The 19,267-nt window shown below is 34.4% G+C and overlaps 1 protein-coding gene across 10 annotated transcripts in view; it reads left to right on the top strand.

Annotated features, from left to right (window-relative positions):
- The window catches only part of Cdh18 (cadherin 18), a 903,781-nt gene that overhangs the window by 765,515 nt on the left and 118,999 nt on the right, over nucleotides 1-19,267 (top strand). For all 10 annotated transcript variants that reach the window (XM_078016885.1, XM_078016863.1, XM_078016854.1 and 7 more), the window contains one exon: nucleotides 16,477-16,644. In XM_078016885.1, the coding sequence (XP_077873011.1) occupies nucleotides 16,477-16,644 (168 nt within the window). The remainder of the gene's footprint in view (nucleotides 1-16,476; nucleotides 16,645-19,267) is intronic.

Below are 19,267 nucleotides of genomic sequence, written 5' to 3'. Positions count from 1 at the left end.
TAAGTCTATTGATGTGGTGAATAACGTTTATTGATTTCCATATATTGAACCATCCTTGCATCCCAGGGATGAATCCTATTTGATCATGGTGCACAATTTTTTTGATGTGTTTTTGTATTCGATTTGCCAGAATTTTATTGAGGATTTTTGCATCTAGGTTCATTAGAGATATTGGTCTGTAGTTTTCTTTCTTTGAGGTGTCTTTGTCTGGTTTCGGAATCAGGGTGATGTTGGCCTCATAGAATGAATTTGGAAGAGCTCCCTCTTTTTCTATTTCCTGAAATAACTTGAAAAGTATTGGGATTAATTCTTCTTTAAAGGTTTTGTAAAACTCCGCTGTATACCCATCCAGTCCTGGGCTTTTCTTGGTTGGTAGTCGTTTGATGGCTTCTTCAATTTCATCCATTGATATTGGTCTGTTCAAATTGTGTGTATCCTCCTGACTCAGTCTGGGCAAATCATATGACTTAAGAAATTTATCGATGTCTTCACTATCTTCTATTTTATTGGAATATAGGTTTTCAAAATAATTTCTAATTGTCTTCTGTATTTCTGTAGCATCTGTTGTGATATTGCCTTTTTCATCCCGTATGTTAGTAATTTGAGTTCTCTCTCTTCTTCTCTTCGTTAGCATGGCTAAAGGTCTGTCGATCTTATTTATTTTTTTGAAGAACCAACTTTTAGTTCTGTTAATTTTTTCAATAGTTTCTTTTGTTTCAATTTCATTGATTTCCACTCTGATTTTAATTATTTCTTGCCTTCTGCTACATTTGCTGTTGTTTTGCTCTTCCTTTTCTAGGCCTTTGAGATCAAGTGTGACCTCATTTATTTGTTGTTTTTTTCTTTTTTCGAGGAATGACTACCAGGCGATGAATTTTCCTCTTAAAACTGCTTTCATTGTGTCCCATAGATTCCGAAATGTTGTGTCTGTATTTTCATTTATCTCTAAGAATTTTTTGATTTCCTCCTTTATGTCTTCTGTAACCCATTGATCATTCAGTAACATATTGTTCATTTTTCATGTGATGTAGGATTTTTCCTTCCTTCTTTTATCATTGATTTCCAGTTTCATTCCATTATGATCAGATAAAATGCATGGTATTATCTCCACCCCTTTATATTTACTGAGGGTTGCCCTATGGCATAATATGTGGTCTATTTTTGAGAAGGATCCATGTGCTGCTGAGAGAAAAGTATATCCATTTGATGATGGTTGATATATTCTATATATATGAGTTAAGTCTAGGTTATTGATTGTGGTATTGAGTTCTATAGTTTCTTTATTCAACTTTTGTTTGGAGGATCTGTCCAATGGTGAGAGAGGTGTGTTGAAGTCACCCATAATTATTGTGTTGTGGTCTATTTGATTCTTGAACTTGAGGAGAATTTGTTTTATGAATGTCGCAGCGCCATTATTTGGTGCATAAATATTGATAATTGTTATGTCTTGTTGGTGAATGGTTCCTTTTAACAGTATATAATGTCCTTCTTTATCCCTTTTGATTAACTTAGTCTTGAAGTCGGTTTTATTCAATATGAGGATGGCCACCCCTGCTTGCTTACAAGGACCATGAGCGTGGTATATTTTTTCCCATCCTTTCACCTTCAGCCTGTGTATGTCTTTTCCAATCAGATGTGTCTCCTGGAGGCAGCATATTGTTGGATTTGTTTTTTTAATCCATGATACCAGCCTATGTCACTTTATTGGAGAGTTTAAGCCATTAACATTCAGAGTTACTATTGATATATGGTTTGTACTTCCATCCATGTTTGATTATTTATCCTTTTTTTAAAAAATTTAGTTTGTTTCTCCATGATTATCTTTCCCCTCGCCCTCTGTCTTTACCGAGGCACTTCCCTCTGATGGTTTTGGTTATTGTTTTTCATTTCTTCCTCGTGTAGTGTTTTGCTCAAAATGCTTTGCAATGCTGGTTTTATGGCTGCAAATTCTTTTAACTTTTTTTTATCATGAAAGATTTTTATTTCGTTGAAGCTTAATTTTGCTGGATACAGAATTCTTGGTTGGCATCCATTGTCTTTCAGTGTTTGAAATACATTGTTTCATGACCTTCTTGCTTTCAGTGTCTGTGATGAAAAATCCGTTGTTAACCTTATTGGTTTACCCCTGAATGTAATCTGTCTCCTTTCTCTTGTAGCTTTTAATATTTTCTCTTTGTTCTATATATTGGATATCTTCATAACAATGTGTCTTGGCATTGGTCTACTGTGATTTTGTGTGCTCGGTGTCCTGTATGCATCTTCAATTTGTATATCTGTTTCCTTTTTTATTTCTGGAAAGTTTTCTGTAATTATTTCATTCAGCAGGTTACTCATTCCTTTGGTTTGAATCTCTGTACCTTCTTCTATCCCGATGACTCGTAAGTTTGGTTTTTTTATGTTATCCCATAACTCTTGGATGTTTTTCTCGTGATTTTTTACCAGCCTTTCTGAGTTGGCTAGACTCTTTTCAAGATGATATATTTTGTCTTCATTATCTGACGTTCTGGCTTCTACTTGCTCCACTCTGTTAGTGATACTCTCAATTGAGTTTTTAATTTGGTTTATCGTTTCCTTCATTTCTAGAATTATTGTTGGATTATTTTTTATAATCTCTATCTCCTGATAAAGATGCTTAACTTCTTCTTTTATCTGTTTATGTAATTCATTCTCAATGTGTTCTTTCGCTGCTTGAATTTGCTGTCTCGTATCCTCTTTAAGGTTCCATTCCATCTGTCCAAGGTGTTCCTTGAGTTCTTTATATGACCATTTTTCTGATGACTCTAGGTCCTCCTGAATATTTAGGCTGTCCTGCATTGTTTGTACTCCTTTTCTTCCTTGCTTTTTGAAGCTGCTCATGTTACTTCTTGTTCTGTTTGACTGCTGAGTTACTGTTTACTCCTATAAATTTATTTGATGCTTGGGAGGAAAGGTATTAGAAGGGAAGGTAAGAAGTCACTAAAGAGAATGAGAGTAAGCAGGTAGAATTCAAGGAAGGGGGGATAAGATAATTGAAAAGAAATGAAAAGACAAAAGAAGAATAAAATAGGAAATAAAAAAAGAAAAAAAGAATTTAAAAAAAATAATAATAAAAAAAATTAAAATTAAAATTGGAAGAAAAAAATTTTAAAAAAATTTTTAAAAAAATTAAAAAAACAAGAAAGAAAAATGAAAATGAAAGAAAACTCCAAATCAAAATTAAAAAAAAAAACAACAACTAATAAATGCAGTCTTAGAGTTTGATTAACTTCTCTTCCAGTAGGTGGCGCTGTGCCTACCAGGCCAATTTTCTCCTATCAATACGCGGGAACCAATCACTGTGCAGCAGCTCCTCCTCCCAGACTGGGCGAGTCTCCAATCCTGGGTGCCTAGGGCCTCCTCTTGTGTCTAGTCACTTCCCCACTTTTCCTCTAGCCAGGCCCCTCTCACGGTTGCTGCTCACCACAATACTGGCTACACGCCAGGTCTGCTGCTCCCGGGAGCCCTGTTGTCATGAATGACTGGGCACACTCTCCCTGTTTGCCATTCCCTCAGACCCTAAGTTTGTAGAGCTTGGGGCTGAGAATCCTCAGCGAATTTTACTGCCTCTCCAGTAGCCACACCCCCGGTAGCTGGTGCAAGAGACCTCAGCTGTCAGCACTGGTGGGAGCGGTAGTTCCGCGCCGCGGGTCCCGTGCCACCTCTAATTCCCTCGGTCTGCCTACCTTGCTCACGGGAGAGCTGGGAGGGGCCCTTACGGGAGAGCTGGAATTGGCCCTTAAGGTTTCCCCGATGTGTGGAGAGGGAAGGCTAGGGAATTACACACCTGTAGCTGCAGGTTTCAATGAAGTTATCTCCTCCGCGCAGTCTGATGACGTCAGTTCTCTGCCATGGTGGTATCTCTTGCAAATGGCGACAGTTTGTTTCCCTTTGCCGGGTGACCAATGCAACGGGTGGGTCCTTACTGTCTCTCCCAAGCCCCGTTTCAAACCTGTGGCCACTACCTATGAAGGCTCGGTTGGCATTTACCTCCGTAGGATCAGAAGGGCTGACCGGTTGTTTCAGCCGGATGGATTAGTGCTGAGTCACAGCTGTTTGTCTGCGGGAAGCAGGTGAACGGGAGCTTGAATTCAGCTGATCCGGGCTCAGTGTGTGTTCTGAGAGGCCCAGACTGTTCGCCTCAGATCCACATCAGCTCAGCATTGCCTAGTGATCCTGAGCAAACAGATTTAGGCTGTTTACGACTCCCTGTGCCTGCACAGCTGAAGAGGTCAGAGACTTGATCTCTCCGTGCCTGCCGCCATGTTGGAATCCTACATTTTGTAATAATTATTAGCACATATTAATTGTGATTCATTGTATATTTCCATACATGCTTGTATCATTCATTGATTATGTTTATTCACTGTCTTCAACTCTTTCTCCCCATCCCATTATTCATTCTACCCAACTCCTCTCCCAGCTTCTTAATGTTCACTTTATTAGATATTTTTGAAATGGGTAATGAATTTTTCATTACTGAACAACCTATGTATTCTTTCGAAAAATATCTTTTGGAGTAGATGAACAAAATAACTTCATTTTATTTACTTGTTTTTATTTGGTGCTGAGGATCCAAACCAGTGTCTCACATGTGCTAAGCAAGTGCTCTACAAATGAGCCACAATCACAGACCCCCTTATGTATTCCTGACATTAACTCTTTGTCAGACGTATAGTTTGCAAATATTTCTGTCATTTGTAGGTTGTTTCTATACTCTGTTGACTATTTCTTATGTTGTGCAAAAGACTATAGGTTTAATTCAATCCTACTCATCTATTTTTGTGTTTGTTTTCTGTGCTTTTGACATCGTTGTCAAAGCTTCCATTTAATGTCCTAAAGTTTTTATTTTATGTTTTCTTCTAGAAGCTTCATGTCTAAAACTTTGTTAATCCATTTTGAGTTGATTTCTTTCTTTCTTTCTTCTTCTTTCCAGTTTTTTCCCCCTGCAATTCTGGAGATTACACCCTGGGATTTGTGCAAGTTAGGCAATGCTCTACCACTGAACTAGACCCCCAACTCTCTTTTTTAGTTAATTTTTTTTCTAACTGATGAAGGATACTGATCTATTTCATCCTTTTGCATGTAGACACCCAATTCCCAACATTATTTATTGAATAGCCTGGCCTTTCTCTAATGTGTGCTCCTACCAACTTTGCTGAAAATCAGTTGGGTGCAGATTTGGGACTTTTCTCCTAGTCTCCCCTTTTCTGTTTCAATTGTCTATGGTTCTGATATTTTTGCCAGTACCAGGCTGTTTTTTTAATAACAGCTTTGTGGTATGTTATGAAGTCAGTTTGTATAATGCTTCCTATTTTATTCCTGTTGCTCAATATGGCTTTGTCTATTCATTTTTTTTCTTTCAGTTCATTACAAACTGCTTTATTTATAATGTGAAGAGTATCATTGGTATTTTGATAGCTATTGTACTGAATCTGTAGATTACTTTAGGTGTTGGGAACACTTAAATAATATTGATTCTTACAGTCCATAAATATGGAATTTCTTTCTTTGTGGATGTATATCCTCTTCAATTTTTCCATCAGTATTTAATACTAATTATACAGATCTTCCAACTATTTTATTCCTATAAATTTTACATTTGTAATTATTGTAAATCTGATTTATTCCTTTATTTATATTTCACACAATTTGATATTGGCATGTAGCATTACTGATTTTCGAATATTAATTTTGTATCCTGTAAGTTAGGTAATTTTAAATTCATTTTAATAAAACACCATATGGTTTATAATTAATTGGCCCATGTTTCCTTTCAGAGAAACACTGAAATTCTAACATATTTTGTATAACATACTAGACATTACATGAATAAATGAGCAACTTAGTTAATTAAGCAGAAAAATAAGCATCAGAGCAAAGGAGTAAACATGTTGTTTAGGTATGAAAAGAAACTTACCAGTTCCTCTGGTAAATGAATGTGTGTACCTCAGAAGATTCTGTGAGAATTTGAATGTATTGTTTATTTGTTTGTTCTAGCCTATTAAACTTTTCTTCTGCAATTAATGAAGCAAATTTATAAAATATTGTCATATTGTGTTCTTATTTAGTGGGTAAAATACAATCAAACATTTTGGAGAGTATACTGCTATACAAATATCATTAGTCAAGGCACATAGACATATGGTAGGTGAATTTGTGAGGCTCTAGAAATAGTGTTTATAAGCATAGATGGATTTTCATTGTTAAGAAGTTATATTTAATTGAGTTCCCAGTTACAAACCCTTCATATGAAGGTGACTGGGAAGTAATAGTCAGATGGTGATTTTCAGAGAGTGAGAAGCCTTTAATCATTTATTAATGTCATAGTGAGAAACAAAACAAAATGGTAACACAAGCAATCACATTCTTTTGATTCTTCCAAGGATTACAGGAGAAGAACAGGCAGCAATTTCCATTAAAGTATTTGAAGTAAACATTTCTATAAAAATATATCCATAAAACATTCAGGATTGGACATTGCCATTCATCTGGATGCATTACAAACAGGATAAATTTCCTTTTTTTGAACAAATGAACAATATAATGATTTATAATTAATTTTACCCCTATGTATTTCTTTTTCTTTACAAAATTTACTAATGAAGAAATTAATGTTTAGGGCAGTTATAAAGCATTTGCCTCACATGGAAAAGACAATGGATTCAGTCTCCAGCAATGCAAAAACAACAAAATAAAATACTAACTGAGGTGGCCACATATTACATTTATTTTATCAATAAAAAGTAATATTGCATACTCAAACTAAAAAGTTTTTTCTCAGCAAAAGAAACAATAAGAGAGATAAATAGGGAGCCTACATCCTGGGAACAAATCTTTACTCCTCACACTTCAGATAGAGCCCTAATAACCAGAATATACAAAGAACTCAAAAAATTAGACAATGAGATAACAAATAACCCAATCAATAAATGGGCCAAGGACCTGAACAGACACTTCTCAGAGGAGGACATACAATCAATCAATAAGTACATGAAGAAATGCTCACCATCGCTAGCAGTCAGAGAAATGCAAATCAAAACTACCCTAAGATACCATCTCACTCCAGTAAGATTGGCAGCCATTAGGAAGTCAAACAACAATAAGTGCTGGAGAGGATGCGGGGAAAAGGGCACTCTTGTTCATTGCTGGTGGGACTGCAAATTGGTGCAGCCAATTTGGAAAGCAGTATGGAGATTTCTTGGAAAGCTGGGAATGGAACCACCATTTGACGCAGCTATCCCCCTTCTCGGTCTATTCCCTAAAGACTTAAAAAGAGCATGCTACAGGGACACTGCTGCATCGATGTTCATAGCAGCACAATTCACGATAGCAAGATTGTGGAACCAACCTAGATGCCCTTCAATAGATGAATGGATAAAAAAAATGTGGCATTTATACACAATGGAGTATTACTCTGCATTAAGAAACGACAAAATCATAGAATTTGGAGGGAAATGGATGGCATTAGAGCAGATTATGCTAAGTGAAGCTAGTCAATCGTTAAAAAACAAATACCAAATGACCCCTTTGATATAAGGGGAGTAAACAAGGACAGGGTAGGGACGAAGAGCTTGAGAAGAAGATTTACATTAAACAGGGATGAGAGGTGGGAGGGAAAGGGAGTGAGAAGGGAAATCGCATGGAAATGGAAGGCGATCCTCAGGGTTATACAAAATGATATATAAGAGGAAAGGAGGGGTAAGACAAGATAATACAAATGGAAGAAATGATTTACAGTAGAAGGGGTAGAGAGTGAAAAGGGGAGGGGAGGGGAGGGGGGATAGTAGAGAATAGGACTGACAGCAGAATACATCAGACACTAGAAAAGCAATATGTCAATCAATGGAAGGGTAATTGATGTGATACAGCAATCTGTATACGGGGTAAAGTTGGGAGTTCATAACCCGCTTGAATCAAACTGTGAAATATGATGTATTAAGAACTGTGTAATGTTTTGAACGACCAACAATAAAAAAAAAGTAATATTGCAGTTGCTGGACATAATGGATACATGGACACATGCCAGAAATAGCAAACCAATTAAGCAAACATCATTTCTTTCTTGGACAATGTAAGTTTATTTTATCTTCATATTGTACATAAGTTTAGAAATCACAGTCATGGAAAATTATATTATCATTGTGTGTTATAGATGTGTGTAATATATTCATACACAGATTCATTTATTGCCATGATTAGATGAAGATAAAGTGTGAAAAAAAATGCATAACCTGTCATGGGAAAAAGAATTGCCTTTCCAATTGCCTCTTTTCAAGCATGTTACTGACCCCAAAGCACTGGAATTACATTGAATGTTTGTATGCTCTCAGATTCATACATTGAAGTCATCACTCCCAAAGGACGTTATCAATGTTAGATTAGGTTATGTGGATGGAGCCTACATGTTGGGAATACTGTCCTTACAAGAAGAGAGAAAGAGTCACTTTTACACTCCAAAGCTAATACACTGGAAAGGCTGTGTAGGACATTGTGAGAAAATAGTCATCTGAAAATTTGGAAGACAACCCTCCCAGGAGCCAAATCACCTGGCACCTTGACCTTGGGGCTTCTTAGCATCCTTACCAATGAAAAGTAAATTTCTTTTCTTTAAGCCACTCAGTGTATTTTGTTCATGCAACCCACATGGGCACATATCGAAATAAATTTGAAATTTTTGTGTGTCTGCCCCACTACAATTTAATAAATTATAATTTCTAGAGAATATATATACTCAATCTTTCCCTTGATGAAATCTCAAAGAAATGTTTAAGCAGTGTCAAGTTTAAAAACTAACACAGATACAATACTACCTAGGGCACCTCAATAATTGATCATTTAAACCAGTACAGTATTTAGAGTAAAAGGAGCATTCCAATAATTACAACAGGATAGTGTTAATGTGCACATGTACTAATAAAACCAGTGCATAAGGCAATATTTCACAGGTATCTGTAATTTAACCCCTTTTATATTTGGAAAAAAATTATCTATACAATTTTTATTAGCATGAAATGTAGTTTCCTAAATAAAAGAAGGCAGGAAACAAATAACAAAATGAGGGTGAGGGGAAGTGAGTGTATATGTGCATTTATTCAAAATATGTATTTTATTCTGTAAAAAATAAAAGCAGCTGTTGCTGTAAGCATTGAAAATGAAACATTTGTGAATTATTTTTTATTTAATGATTAAATATCTATGGAAATATTTTCCCACGTAGAGAAAGGATTATTCATATATGACAGGAAAATCACTCACTTAACAGGAGTGAAGAGAGGAAGAGTCAGAATGGCAACTATCAAGAAAACAAGTAACAATAAATGTTGGTGAAGATGTGGGGGAAAAGGTTCACTATTACTATAGAAGTACTTTGGATTAGGCAGAGGGGAGTGAAAGGAGGAGTCAGGTATGGAGTAGGAAGCATAGCAGAATGAATTGGACATTATTACCCTATGAACATATATGTTACATGACCAGTGAGATTCTATATTATGGCCAACCAGAATAATGAGAAGTTATGCTCCATTTATGTAATTGTCAAAATGCATTCTACTGTCATGTATAGCTAACAAGAAGAAACTAAAAAAGAAAGGAAGAAAGGAAGGAAGGAAAGAAGGAAGGAAGAGAAAGAAAGAAAGAAAGAAAGAAAGAAAGAAAGAAAGAAAGAAAGAAAGAAAGAAAGAAAGAAGGAAGAGAAAGAAAGAAAGAAAGAAAGAAAGAAAGAAAGAAAGAAAGAAAGAAAGAAAAAAGAAAGAAAGAAAGAAAGAAAGAAAGAAAGAAAGAGCAAAGATGTATCCTCCCCCTATCCCTACTCTTTTGAAAGGAAAAAAATATAATTTTCATTTTTCTTTTCTATATTAAAATCTAAATGAGTGAACAAACATGTGTTCCTCTGTTTTAATCAGGTTTTTTTTTCTTGCTGTGACTAAAAGACCTGACAAAAGTAATTAGAGGAAATAAAGTTTATTTAGGGGCACGTGATTTCAGAAGTCTCAGTCCATAGACAACCAGTTCCATTCCTGGGGACACAAAAGGAGGCAGAATATAGTGGAAAAGTGTGGCAGAGGAAAACAGCTCAGGACATGGCACCAGAAAGTAGAAGAGAGAGACAACCTCTCTCATCAAGGACAAAATTTATACCTCAATGGCACATCCCCCCAGTGAGCCACAACCTCCAGCCACATTCTACCTCCCTGTGGGTACTTCTAGGTTATCACAATGCATTTAGTCCATTTTTAAGAGTCATCATAGTCTTAACAATTTCAGCATTACCAAAAGTTCAAAAACAAAGTCTCTTCTGAGACTCAAGGCAAAGTATCAATGAGAACCCCTGTAAAAATCAAAAGCAAGTTACATATTTTCAATATATAAAGGAACAGAGTAAACATTTCCATTCCAAAAGGAGCAATAGAGACATGTAAAGAAGGGATAGGACCAAAGCAAACTGAAATAAATCCTAGCAAACAAGTCCTGTAGCTCCAAGTCCAGCATCTGGGGCACATGGTATCCTGATGTTCTCCTCAAAGGATTTGTGTAGCTCTTCCCAGTGACCTTGATCATTGCAGTCCAAATGGCCTGTATCAGTTTTTCTCCGATCAATTTCTGCAGGTTTCCTTGGCAGATGTTCTATAGTACTGGCATTTCTTACTCTTGGAGGTCTCACTGCAGCTTTGACTTTGTCCTCACATCTTCATGCATTGCCCTTTCAGTGGGTGCCCACAGGAACTCTGACCAAGGTTTTGATGTCCTCCAAGGTTTTCCTTTGAAATATGAATGGAAGCCTCCATGACTCCTTAACTCCAGCATCCTATAGAACCAGGACCACATAGTTTATGCAAAGGTTTGTTGCCTTCTCGAGCAGTATTCAAGCCAACTGTGACCCCAGCTCATAGTACCTGGAAAGCTGAGCAGAGAAAGCTCCACTAACCAGGGACAAAATATAAACTGCAAAAGCACACCTCCAAAGCCTCACCTCCTCCAGCCACACCCAACCTGCTTACAGTCGTCACTCAGTTAATCCCTATCAGGAGTTAATGCACTGATTTGGCTAAATCTCTTATAATCCAATATTTTTATCTGAAAACTTTCTTTCATTGTATCACACAGAGGACACCTAATGTCTAAACCATAGCATCCTGGGACCAATAAGATATTTTAGTAAGTTAATGGAATACAAGCTTAATATACAAAAGTCAATCACTTTGCTATACAGCATCAATTCATAAATGGAGATTAAACTTTAGAACAATATGCTTTGAATATTAGCCAGTTATAAGTCTAAAACATTATGCTGTGTGTGTGTGTGTGTATGTGTGTGTGTGTGTGTGTGTGTGTGTGTATTATGTGATTTTGCTATGGTGGGAAAAAAAATATATATATATATACACACACATACTACAAAATTGATGAAAAAAATTTTTAAAAAACTAATGGGGAAAAGTTACACATTCAGGGGTTGAAAGACTCAATATTGTCAAAATGTCAATATTGTCAAATTATTCCCAACTTGTTCTACAGATTCAGTATAATATCAATCAAAACCCAAATGTTATTTTTCAGATATTACTGAAATGGTTCTAAGTCATATTTAGAATGACAAAGACCCAGAATATCCAGCACAGTATTGAAGAAGAATAGGTCAGGATACTAACTCTACCTAAGTTCAAGTTTACTCTAATCCTATGCTAATAAATATACTGTGATATGATGAAAAAATAGACAAAGAGGTCCACAGAACAGACTAGAGAGCCTTACAAAATCAGAAGAAACAATTAACAGATTTTCACAAGGAAACAAAGCTAAGATAGAGAGAAAACAGAGTTTTTCTTAACTTGGTTAATCCATTCTTTAATGAAAATTATAATATGAACTACTCATCCACATGCCAAAAAATATGAAATTAGTCCTTACACAGTTCATAAAAATTAACTCAAAATGAAATGTAATCTTAAATGTAAAATTAAAGATATCCCTAGGAAATAATATGGGCAAAAGCCCAAGTGACTTGGCTATGGTGGGGATATTTTAGATAAAACAACCAAGGAAGTATCTATGAAAGAAATAGTGGACATGTTGTACTTCATTAATTTTTTCAAAGTATTTTTTTCAAGATATTGTCAAGACAAAAAGAAGTTAAGTCAGACACTGGGAGAAAATATTTGCAAACAACAAACCTTAAAAAAATTGTGAAATGGTTGATTTTATGTGCCAACTTCACTAGGCCATGGACAGCCCACATATGTGGTTAAAAATTATTCCTGGGTGTCTCTGCGAGAATATTGCTACATATTCATATTTGAATTGTAAGAATCAGTAAAGCAGAGGTCCAGTATAGATGAGCATCATTTAATTTATTAGGACCCTGAAAGGAATAAAATATAAAGCAAGGGAGAATGTGCCCCATCTGTTGCCTGATTGATTCAACTGGGTCTTTGATCTTCTACAGTTGAACTAGACTTTCTATCATCAACACTCTTGATTTTGACATTCAAAAATGGACTGGTATCCAGGTATGGTGTCACCTGCCTCTAATACCAGTGGATCCAGAGGCTGGAGCAGGAGGATTGCAAGTTCAAAGCCAGCTTCAGCCAGCCTCAGTAATTTAGAGAGATTCTGTCTCTAAATAAAAAATAATAATAAAGAGCTGAGGATGTGATTCCATGGTTAAGAGCCTCTGGGTTCAATCACTGGTATGAAATTAAAATTAAAAAAAGCTTGTGGATAATAACTATAGAATTTTTCAACCTTCACCATTATCTGAGAAAATTTATCTTCATGATTTGTTTTTTATCTATCTATCTATCTATCTATCAAGTTATGGATTCTGATTCTTCAGAGAACTATGAATAATGAATACTGCTTCATATATATCACAATACATAACTTAAAATTCAAAAGCAATAAAAAAGTGGAAAATCTATTTTTTAAGTGGTCCAAAGACCAAACCAGACACTTTATGAAAGAAGGTATGTAGATGGAAAATTAATATATGAAAAGATATTCAACATCATATATTATTAGGGAGATGAAAGTCAATACTTTAATTAATCAGACACCACTATGCACCTATTTAATTAATTGAAATCAAGAGCCCTTAAAACAATACATGCTGGCTAGGTTATTGAGCAACAAGATAGTCATCATTGGTGCTAAAGAAAATTATACAACCACAGTAGAAGACAGTTTGAGAGTTTCTTACAAAACTAACTCTACTCATACCATGTTATTTGACATTCACATCCTTGCATATACTGAAATGAGTTGAAACCTGATATTCACACAAAAATCTCTGCAGGGAATTTTAGTACAATTTTAATTATAATTCTGAAATATAGCAGCAATCAATATATTCTTCAGTAAATCAATATGTACATAACTGGTAATGCATCCATGTTGGGATATTAGTCACCACTAAAATGAATGATCGGAACTATCAAGCTATAAAATGATAGGGAGAAGTTTAAGTGAATATTTTTAAATGAAATAAGACATCTGAATGAATAACTCCTGAATATTTCAATTATATATCATTCTGGAAAAGGCAAAACTGTCAAGACAATAAAAAATATTTTTTTCTAGAGATTGGTTGAAATAAGTAATGAATAAGTTGAGAAAGACAATTTACAGAGTATTTTAACTATTCTATGTGATAATCTAATGTGGACACGGGTGTTTTTATTATTAGAACTCATAGAATTCACAACACCAAAAATGAGACTAAATGTGCAATCCAACTTCAAGTGATAATGATGTGCTGAATTAACTCCATCTGTTGTAACAAAGGTACCAACCTGGGGGAGGATATCTATAGTGTTCAAGGTTGTGTGTGTAAAGGGGAGGGAGAAAATGGGAGTCTCTGTACTTTTCAATTTTGCTGTGAGTCAAACTAAAAGTCTATTTTAAAAAAATGACTCTGCACCGTTTATACTCCAGGCCATCTGCTTTCATGTACCTGGGCTTCAGGTTAGATGAGAATAGCCTGGCCTGGACTGTGTTTCTATGGAAAGCTGACTGTGGCACTCCCACTTACCAACAGGACTCTAGGGGGTCCTGGCTAAGCTCATGCAACAAGGCCATCCTCCAAGTCAATGTGGATTTTGATGATCCAAACATAGTGGCTACTGTAAAGCATTTGTCAGCTTATTTCCTTTCCTTTACACTGACAAGTAAGTGTCTGCCCTATAAAAAATAAAAGCACTCTATTGAAATCATGAAGGTTCATACGATACAACAGCCATCCCCCTGGTTCTCCTTTTCTGGTCCTCTTAAATGACCAATATCCAAATTACACATTAAAGTGATATCCATAAAGTTACTCTGCAAGGATGGGCGATTGGTTTTATCTTTAGATATATAGAGCTTGAAAACCTCATTTTACTAATTATGCAGTAGAAGATCATCCTTGACAACATCCTCACACTCCTTCCCATCTAAGGAAATTTCCATTTATAATTTATTCTTCTCCAAAACGTCATTTTTATTTTTTCTCAAATACTAAAAAAAATATATCCTTTCTCTAAGAAATTTTCAAAAATCCTTTGCTAATTTATTTCTGAATCAATTCAGTGACTAACTTATGCAATTATCATATGTGATAAAACATTGTTCTTTTTAATAAAGAGGCTTGAGGCTTTTTCATATGCATGAATTAGATGAATCATTTATTATCATATTATTAAAATTTATTGTGATAAGAATAATTTTCTTTTCTATTTAGCTTCAGGGGGTTTTCTTATACTTTCTCAGTTACATGTTCACAAGGTTTGAAAGTCCTGGAATCATTTTTCATGCCAGAGGCTCTCCTCTCAAAGTTATTACACAGAAAATTCATTCAGAAAAAAAGAAGAAGAAGAAGAACAACAACAACAACAAAATAGATGTGATTTACTGTCCTATATGTTTTCTCTCCTATGTGGAAACTAGAAAAGAAAAATAAATCTGTTTTGTTTTTGGTACCATGAATTGAACCCAGGGGCTCTTAACCACTGTGCCACATGCCCATCTTAAATCCTTTGTTATCTATTTTATTTTGAGACATGGACTCCCTAAGATGCTTAGGGCCTCCTTAATTTGCTGAGGCTGGCTGTGAACTTGTAAATCTCCAGTCTCAGCTTCCTGAGTTGCTGGGAATAAAGGTGCACCACCATGCCCAACTAGAAAAAAAATAAATTTAATTAAAAGGACAGGCTCTTCTAAAAAGCGAATGGAAAGTGAAATAGAGAAGAATAATTATAATGCACCAGTTAAAAGGGGAGTATTTTTATAAAGTGATTGATCTTTTCCAATCTTAAGGACTTTTTTTTTTTTCTGAATATACAACTCCATTTTCTCTGTCATTTCAAGAAATTGTATGTACAAATGTTTGGTAAACTTTACAGTTAGAAGTTTCAATTGGCAACTTCCAACAAATTGTATCAATAACTAACTAAATGTGAGTTCAAGAGAAGTTCTTTTTGTATAGACATAAATATACATATTTATAATATATATCATCTAGGTGATTTTTAAAGAAAATTTTAAATAATAGGCTCTCGGTTAACTTGGTCTTTTGTAAAAGTGGTTTTGGTTTTTAAATTTAAGACTACTGAAAGGGCTATTGATTTCTGGGGGATGCAAAAGGGTTTATATATATAAACATTATAAAAAATGGATATATATTTTTCATGCCTTCATTCAATCCAAGAATCCATCATGAAGAAGTGCATTAAATGTCTCCCTAACAATATATAATTAAAAATGTGACTTGCTTTATTTCTAAACTCAATTATCATAACTTTATTTGGCTAAAATACATATCTTATTCTTGATAAATATATTTTTTGGGGAAACATTTTTTTCTTGATGTAAGTTAAAATGCTTTTTTGTTCAAATGTCTACACTACTGCAATGTTTTCCTTCATCAAACTTTGATGACCCTATGAGCACGCCATTAAAATTGTTCAGTAAGGAAGAAAATTAACCACTGCTTAAATCAATAATACCTCTTAACTGAGACTTCTGAGAGGAACAATTGTGGAATGCTTAGCCCACTAGCAGAAGGAATCAGGGCAGAGGACTGACCTCAAGGGGCCATCAACCCCAGGAAATGTGGACTGATGGATATCTTAATTAGTCACAAGAAAAAAGGTTAAGAATACGTGGTTGCAGATAAATGACTCCATAAATTAGTTTTAGTGCATTGTTAAATTGCAGAAGTGTGGATTTCTTTTAAAAATATGCTATTTAAAAAGCCATTTCTTAAATCAGTAGAGGAAAGAGAACAGAGGGAGGCAGAAGAGGGGGAAAAGGGGAATAATGGGGACTGAATTAGAGCAAAGTGATCTTATGCTTTATAATTATGTAAAAAAAATAATATTATGGCTAACAAAAGAAAACATTTCTTAAAACATAAAAATATATCTGAGTAGTCTTTCATTTATGTAAAACACACACTGATTATTGTTTAAAATGTATGTATTACAGGAGTTATTAGAACAGCCTTACATAATATGGACAGAGAAGCCAGAGAACACTACTCAGTGGTCATTCAAGCCAAAGACATGGCTGGACAAGTCGGAGGGCTTTCTGGATCTACAACAGTCAACATCACCTTGACAGATGTCAATGACAACCCACCACGGTTTCCACAGAGTATGTACCTTTTTCCTAGTATTTGAATATTTTACTATGCATTTATGTAAAACAAAATGAAATCCCTGAATATATAGTGCTTTGTTGTCTTCTGTGGGGATATTTTGCTTTTATAGCTCTTGATTTTCCTATGGTGTTATCTCTTGTCAAGACTATAGAAATCTCTCAATCCTGAACCTGCTATATATAATGGATATCAGATGAAAAATGTGAATTTCTTCTAGCATCCAAGTTAATAATTCAAAAGAGTCAAGTGGTGCTAAGTTACAATATCCTACATTTGCCAAAATAGTTATGCATTATTACAACTTTCATGAAGATGTTTACAATGCATTTTGTTATCATAATTTTTGAATGTGTTTATACAGATATAGATACATTTATGGTATGAATGATTGCTTTATGCATACATGTACACATACACTGGTATCACATAAAAGACCATTACAAATAATTTAATTACACGTAATCTCAGAATAGAATATCCATCTTGAAAACAGATCATGATCCAAAAGGCAATTCAGGGAAACAAGGCAAGTATTTATTCTGTGACTTTGGAAGGAGGTGGTATTCATCCATCTTCAGAAAATAGAGGATATAATTATATTATATTCGAGTATTTTTAATATGGCAGTACTATGAATAACCACTCATAGAATGATACTTAATTAATATAAAATCCAATTGGGGTTTGCTATAGATGTCCATCTTACCAAATAATGTTTAAAACCTGTAATTGGGTAGGTATGCTGGTATTTCAGCAAAGGCTCGTCACAAGTCAGTATGAGATTTCTTTCCTAAGGTTCCTTCTTAATGTTGTTCTCAGTATATCCAGGCCTCACTACAACGAAATATTGTGTATTCCTAAAGCATAACAATGCTTTGCACAAACTTATTTTGACTGGGATCATCCTGTGCTCATACTGTTTAAAATTCCTGCTAAATTTCTCTGTAATATCTGTTGCAGATGAGTTGCTTCTTTTGATTTCCTCTTGACATGGCATTTTTGCATGCATGTTTATCTGTTCTAAATCCCTGTGTCCTCTACACTATGAGGGTCTCTAAGTATGAAAGAGTTTTGATTTGTTTTTGTAACACTACTTGTTCAAGCCAGTGACCATAACTAGATCAATGACTGTTAAATGAATGAGTGAATTAGTTGAATTTAAATACCCCATCAAAATTTTATTATTAATAAGACAGCCAAGTTTATAGTTACATGAAAATCACTTAAAAATATTGGTGCTGGAGATAAGAGTATGTGAATAGGTTCACTTGTGGCCTTTGCTCTATGAAGTATGTGCAAAAGAAATTCGCAGATCATAGAAGGGTCTACATTACATTTAACGTTAGATATAATTAAATTGCAAAACGTTTTAAAAATTACAGTGTACATTTTTATCTATTTTATCACTTAATTTACATAATGGAAGCACATGTGCACACACATACACACACATATACATATATATTACTGAGACAAGGGCCATTATTTCATATGATATGACAATTAAAATTGGAAGACTTTTTTAAACTTAGGATTCCAGAAGTTAATTCTCCTACTTAATTTTAATTTTATATTCATCAACCAATGAATTCTAGTATTCTATTGCCTAGTAGGTATCTAGGGTTAATAATATCACTTTTGGGGGGGAGCGGTACTGGGGATTAAAATCAGGGGGACTCAACCACTGAGCTATATCTCTATTCCTATTTTGTGTTTTATTTAGAGATAGGGTCTGGCTGATTTGCTTAGGGTCTTGCTAAATTGCTGAGGCTGGCTTTGAACTCATGATCCTCCTGTCTCAGCCTCCTGAGCCACTGCACTCAGCAATAATATCACATTTAATATTTCAAAATAGCTAGAAAATAGAGATTTGAATGTACTCAACACATATAAATGATAAATGTTTAGGATGATAGATATGCTAAATGTTCTTATTTGATTATTACAATATGTGTACTGAAAATATCATGGAATCTGAAGTTCAGATTAAGCTAATTAGATTTCTAATCTACCAATTTACATTCTATGTGGCAATTGATAGGATAATGAAGGGTAACATCTGAAGTACATCAGAAATTCTCAAATCAACTAGAAAACAGAGAATGGGAAATATTACAAATATATTTCATTCAGCCTTCATTAAAGACACATTTTTATCTTACGTCATGAAATTTAGTAATAAAATTATAGCTTATCTTTATCACATATTTATTAAACTAAAAAGGCAAATATGACTACAGAATATATTCTTTCAGAAAAATAAACATTAAGTGACTTTTTTTATTTTGAAGTTGGGCATTTTGAAATAATTTTGGATTATGTACCTAGGAATTTACCAGAGTATGCGAATCATTTGTGATTTTAAAAATCTATTACTATGTAATGTTTTGAACAACCAACAATAAAAAAAGAAAGAATAAACAAATAAATAAAATAAAATAAATAAAAAGCAAAAAAAATCTATTGGTTATATTCTATGACAAAGTTATACATTCTATTTTCCTTTATTGGTTATTTTACATGGATATCTATGTTTATGGTTATAAGCATATATTTTTATAAATAATTTGAGTGTTAGCAGTTAGTATTTATAAATCATTTTGTAATTCTTCACAG

The sequence above is a fragment of the Ictidomys tridecemlineatus genome, chromosome 1 (assembly GCF_052094955.1).
Source record: "Ictidomys tridecemlineatus isolate mIctTri1 chromosome 1, mIctTri1.hap1, whole genome shotgun sequence".
Taxonomy (NCBI): domain Eukaryota; kingdom Metazoa; phylum Chordata; class Mammalia; order Rodentia; family Sciuridae; genus Ictidomys; species Ictidomys tridecemlineatus.
This window is presented reverse-complemented; position numbering and strand designations above follow the sequence as displayed.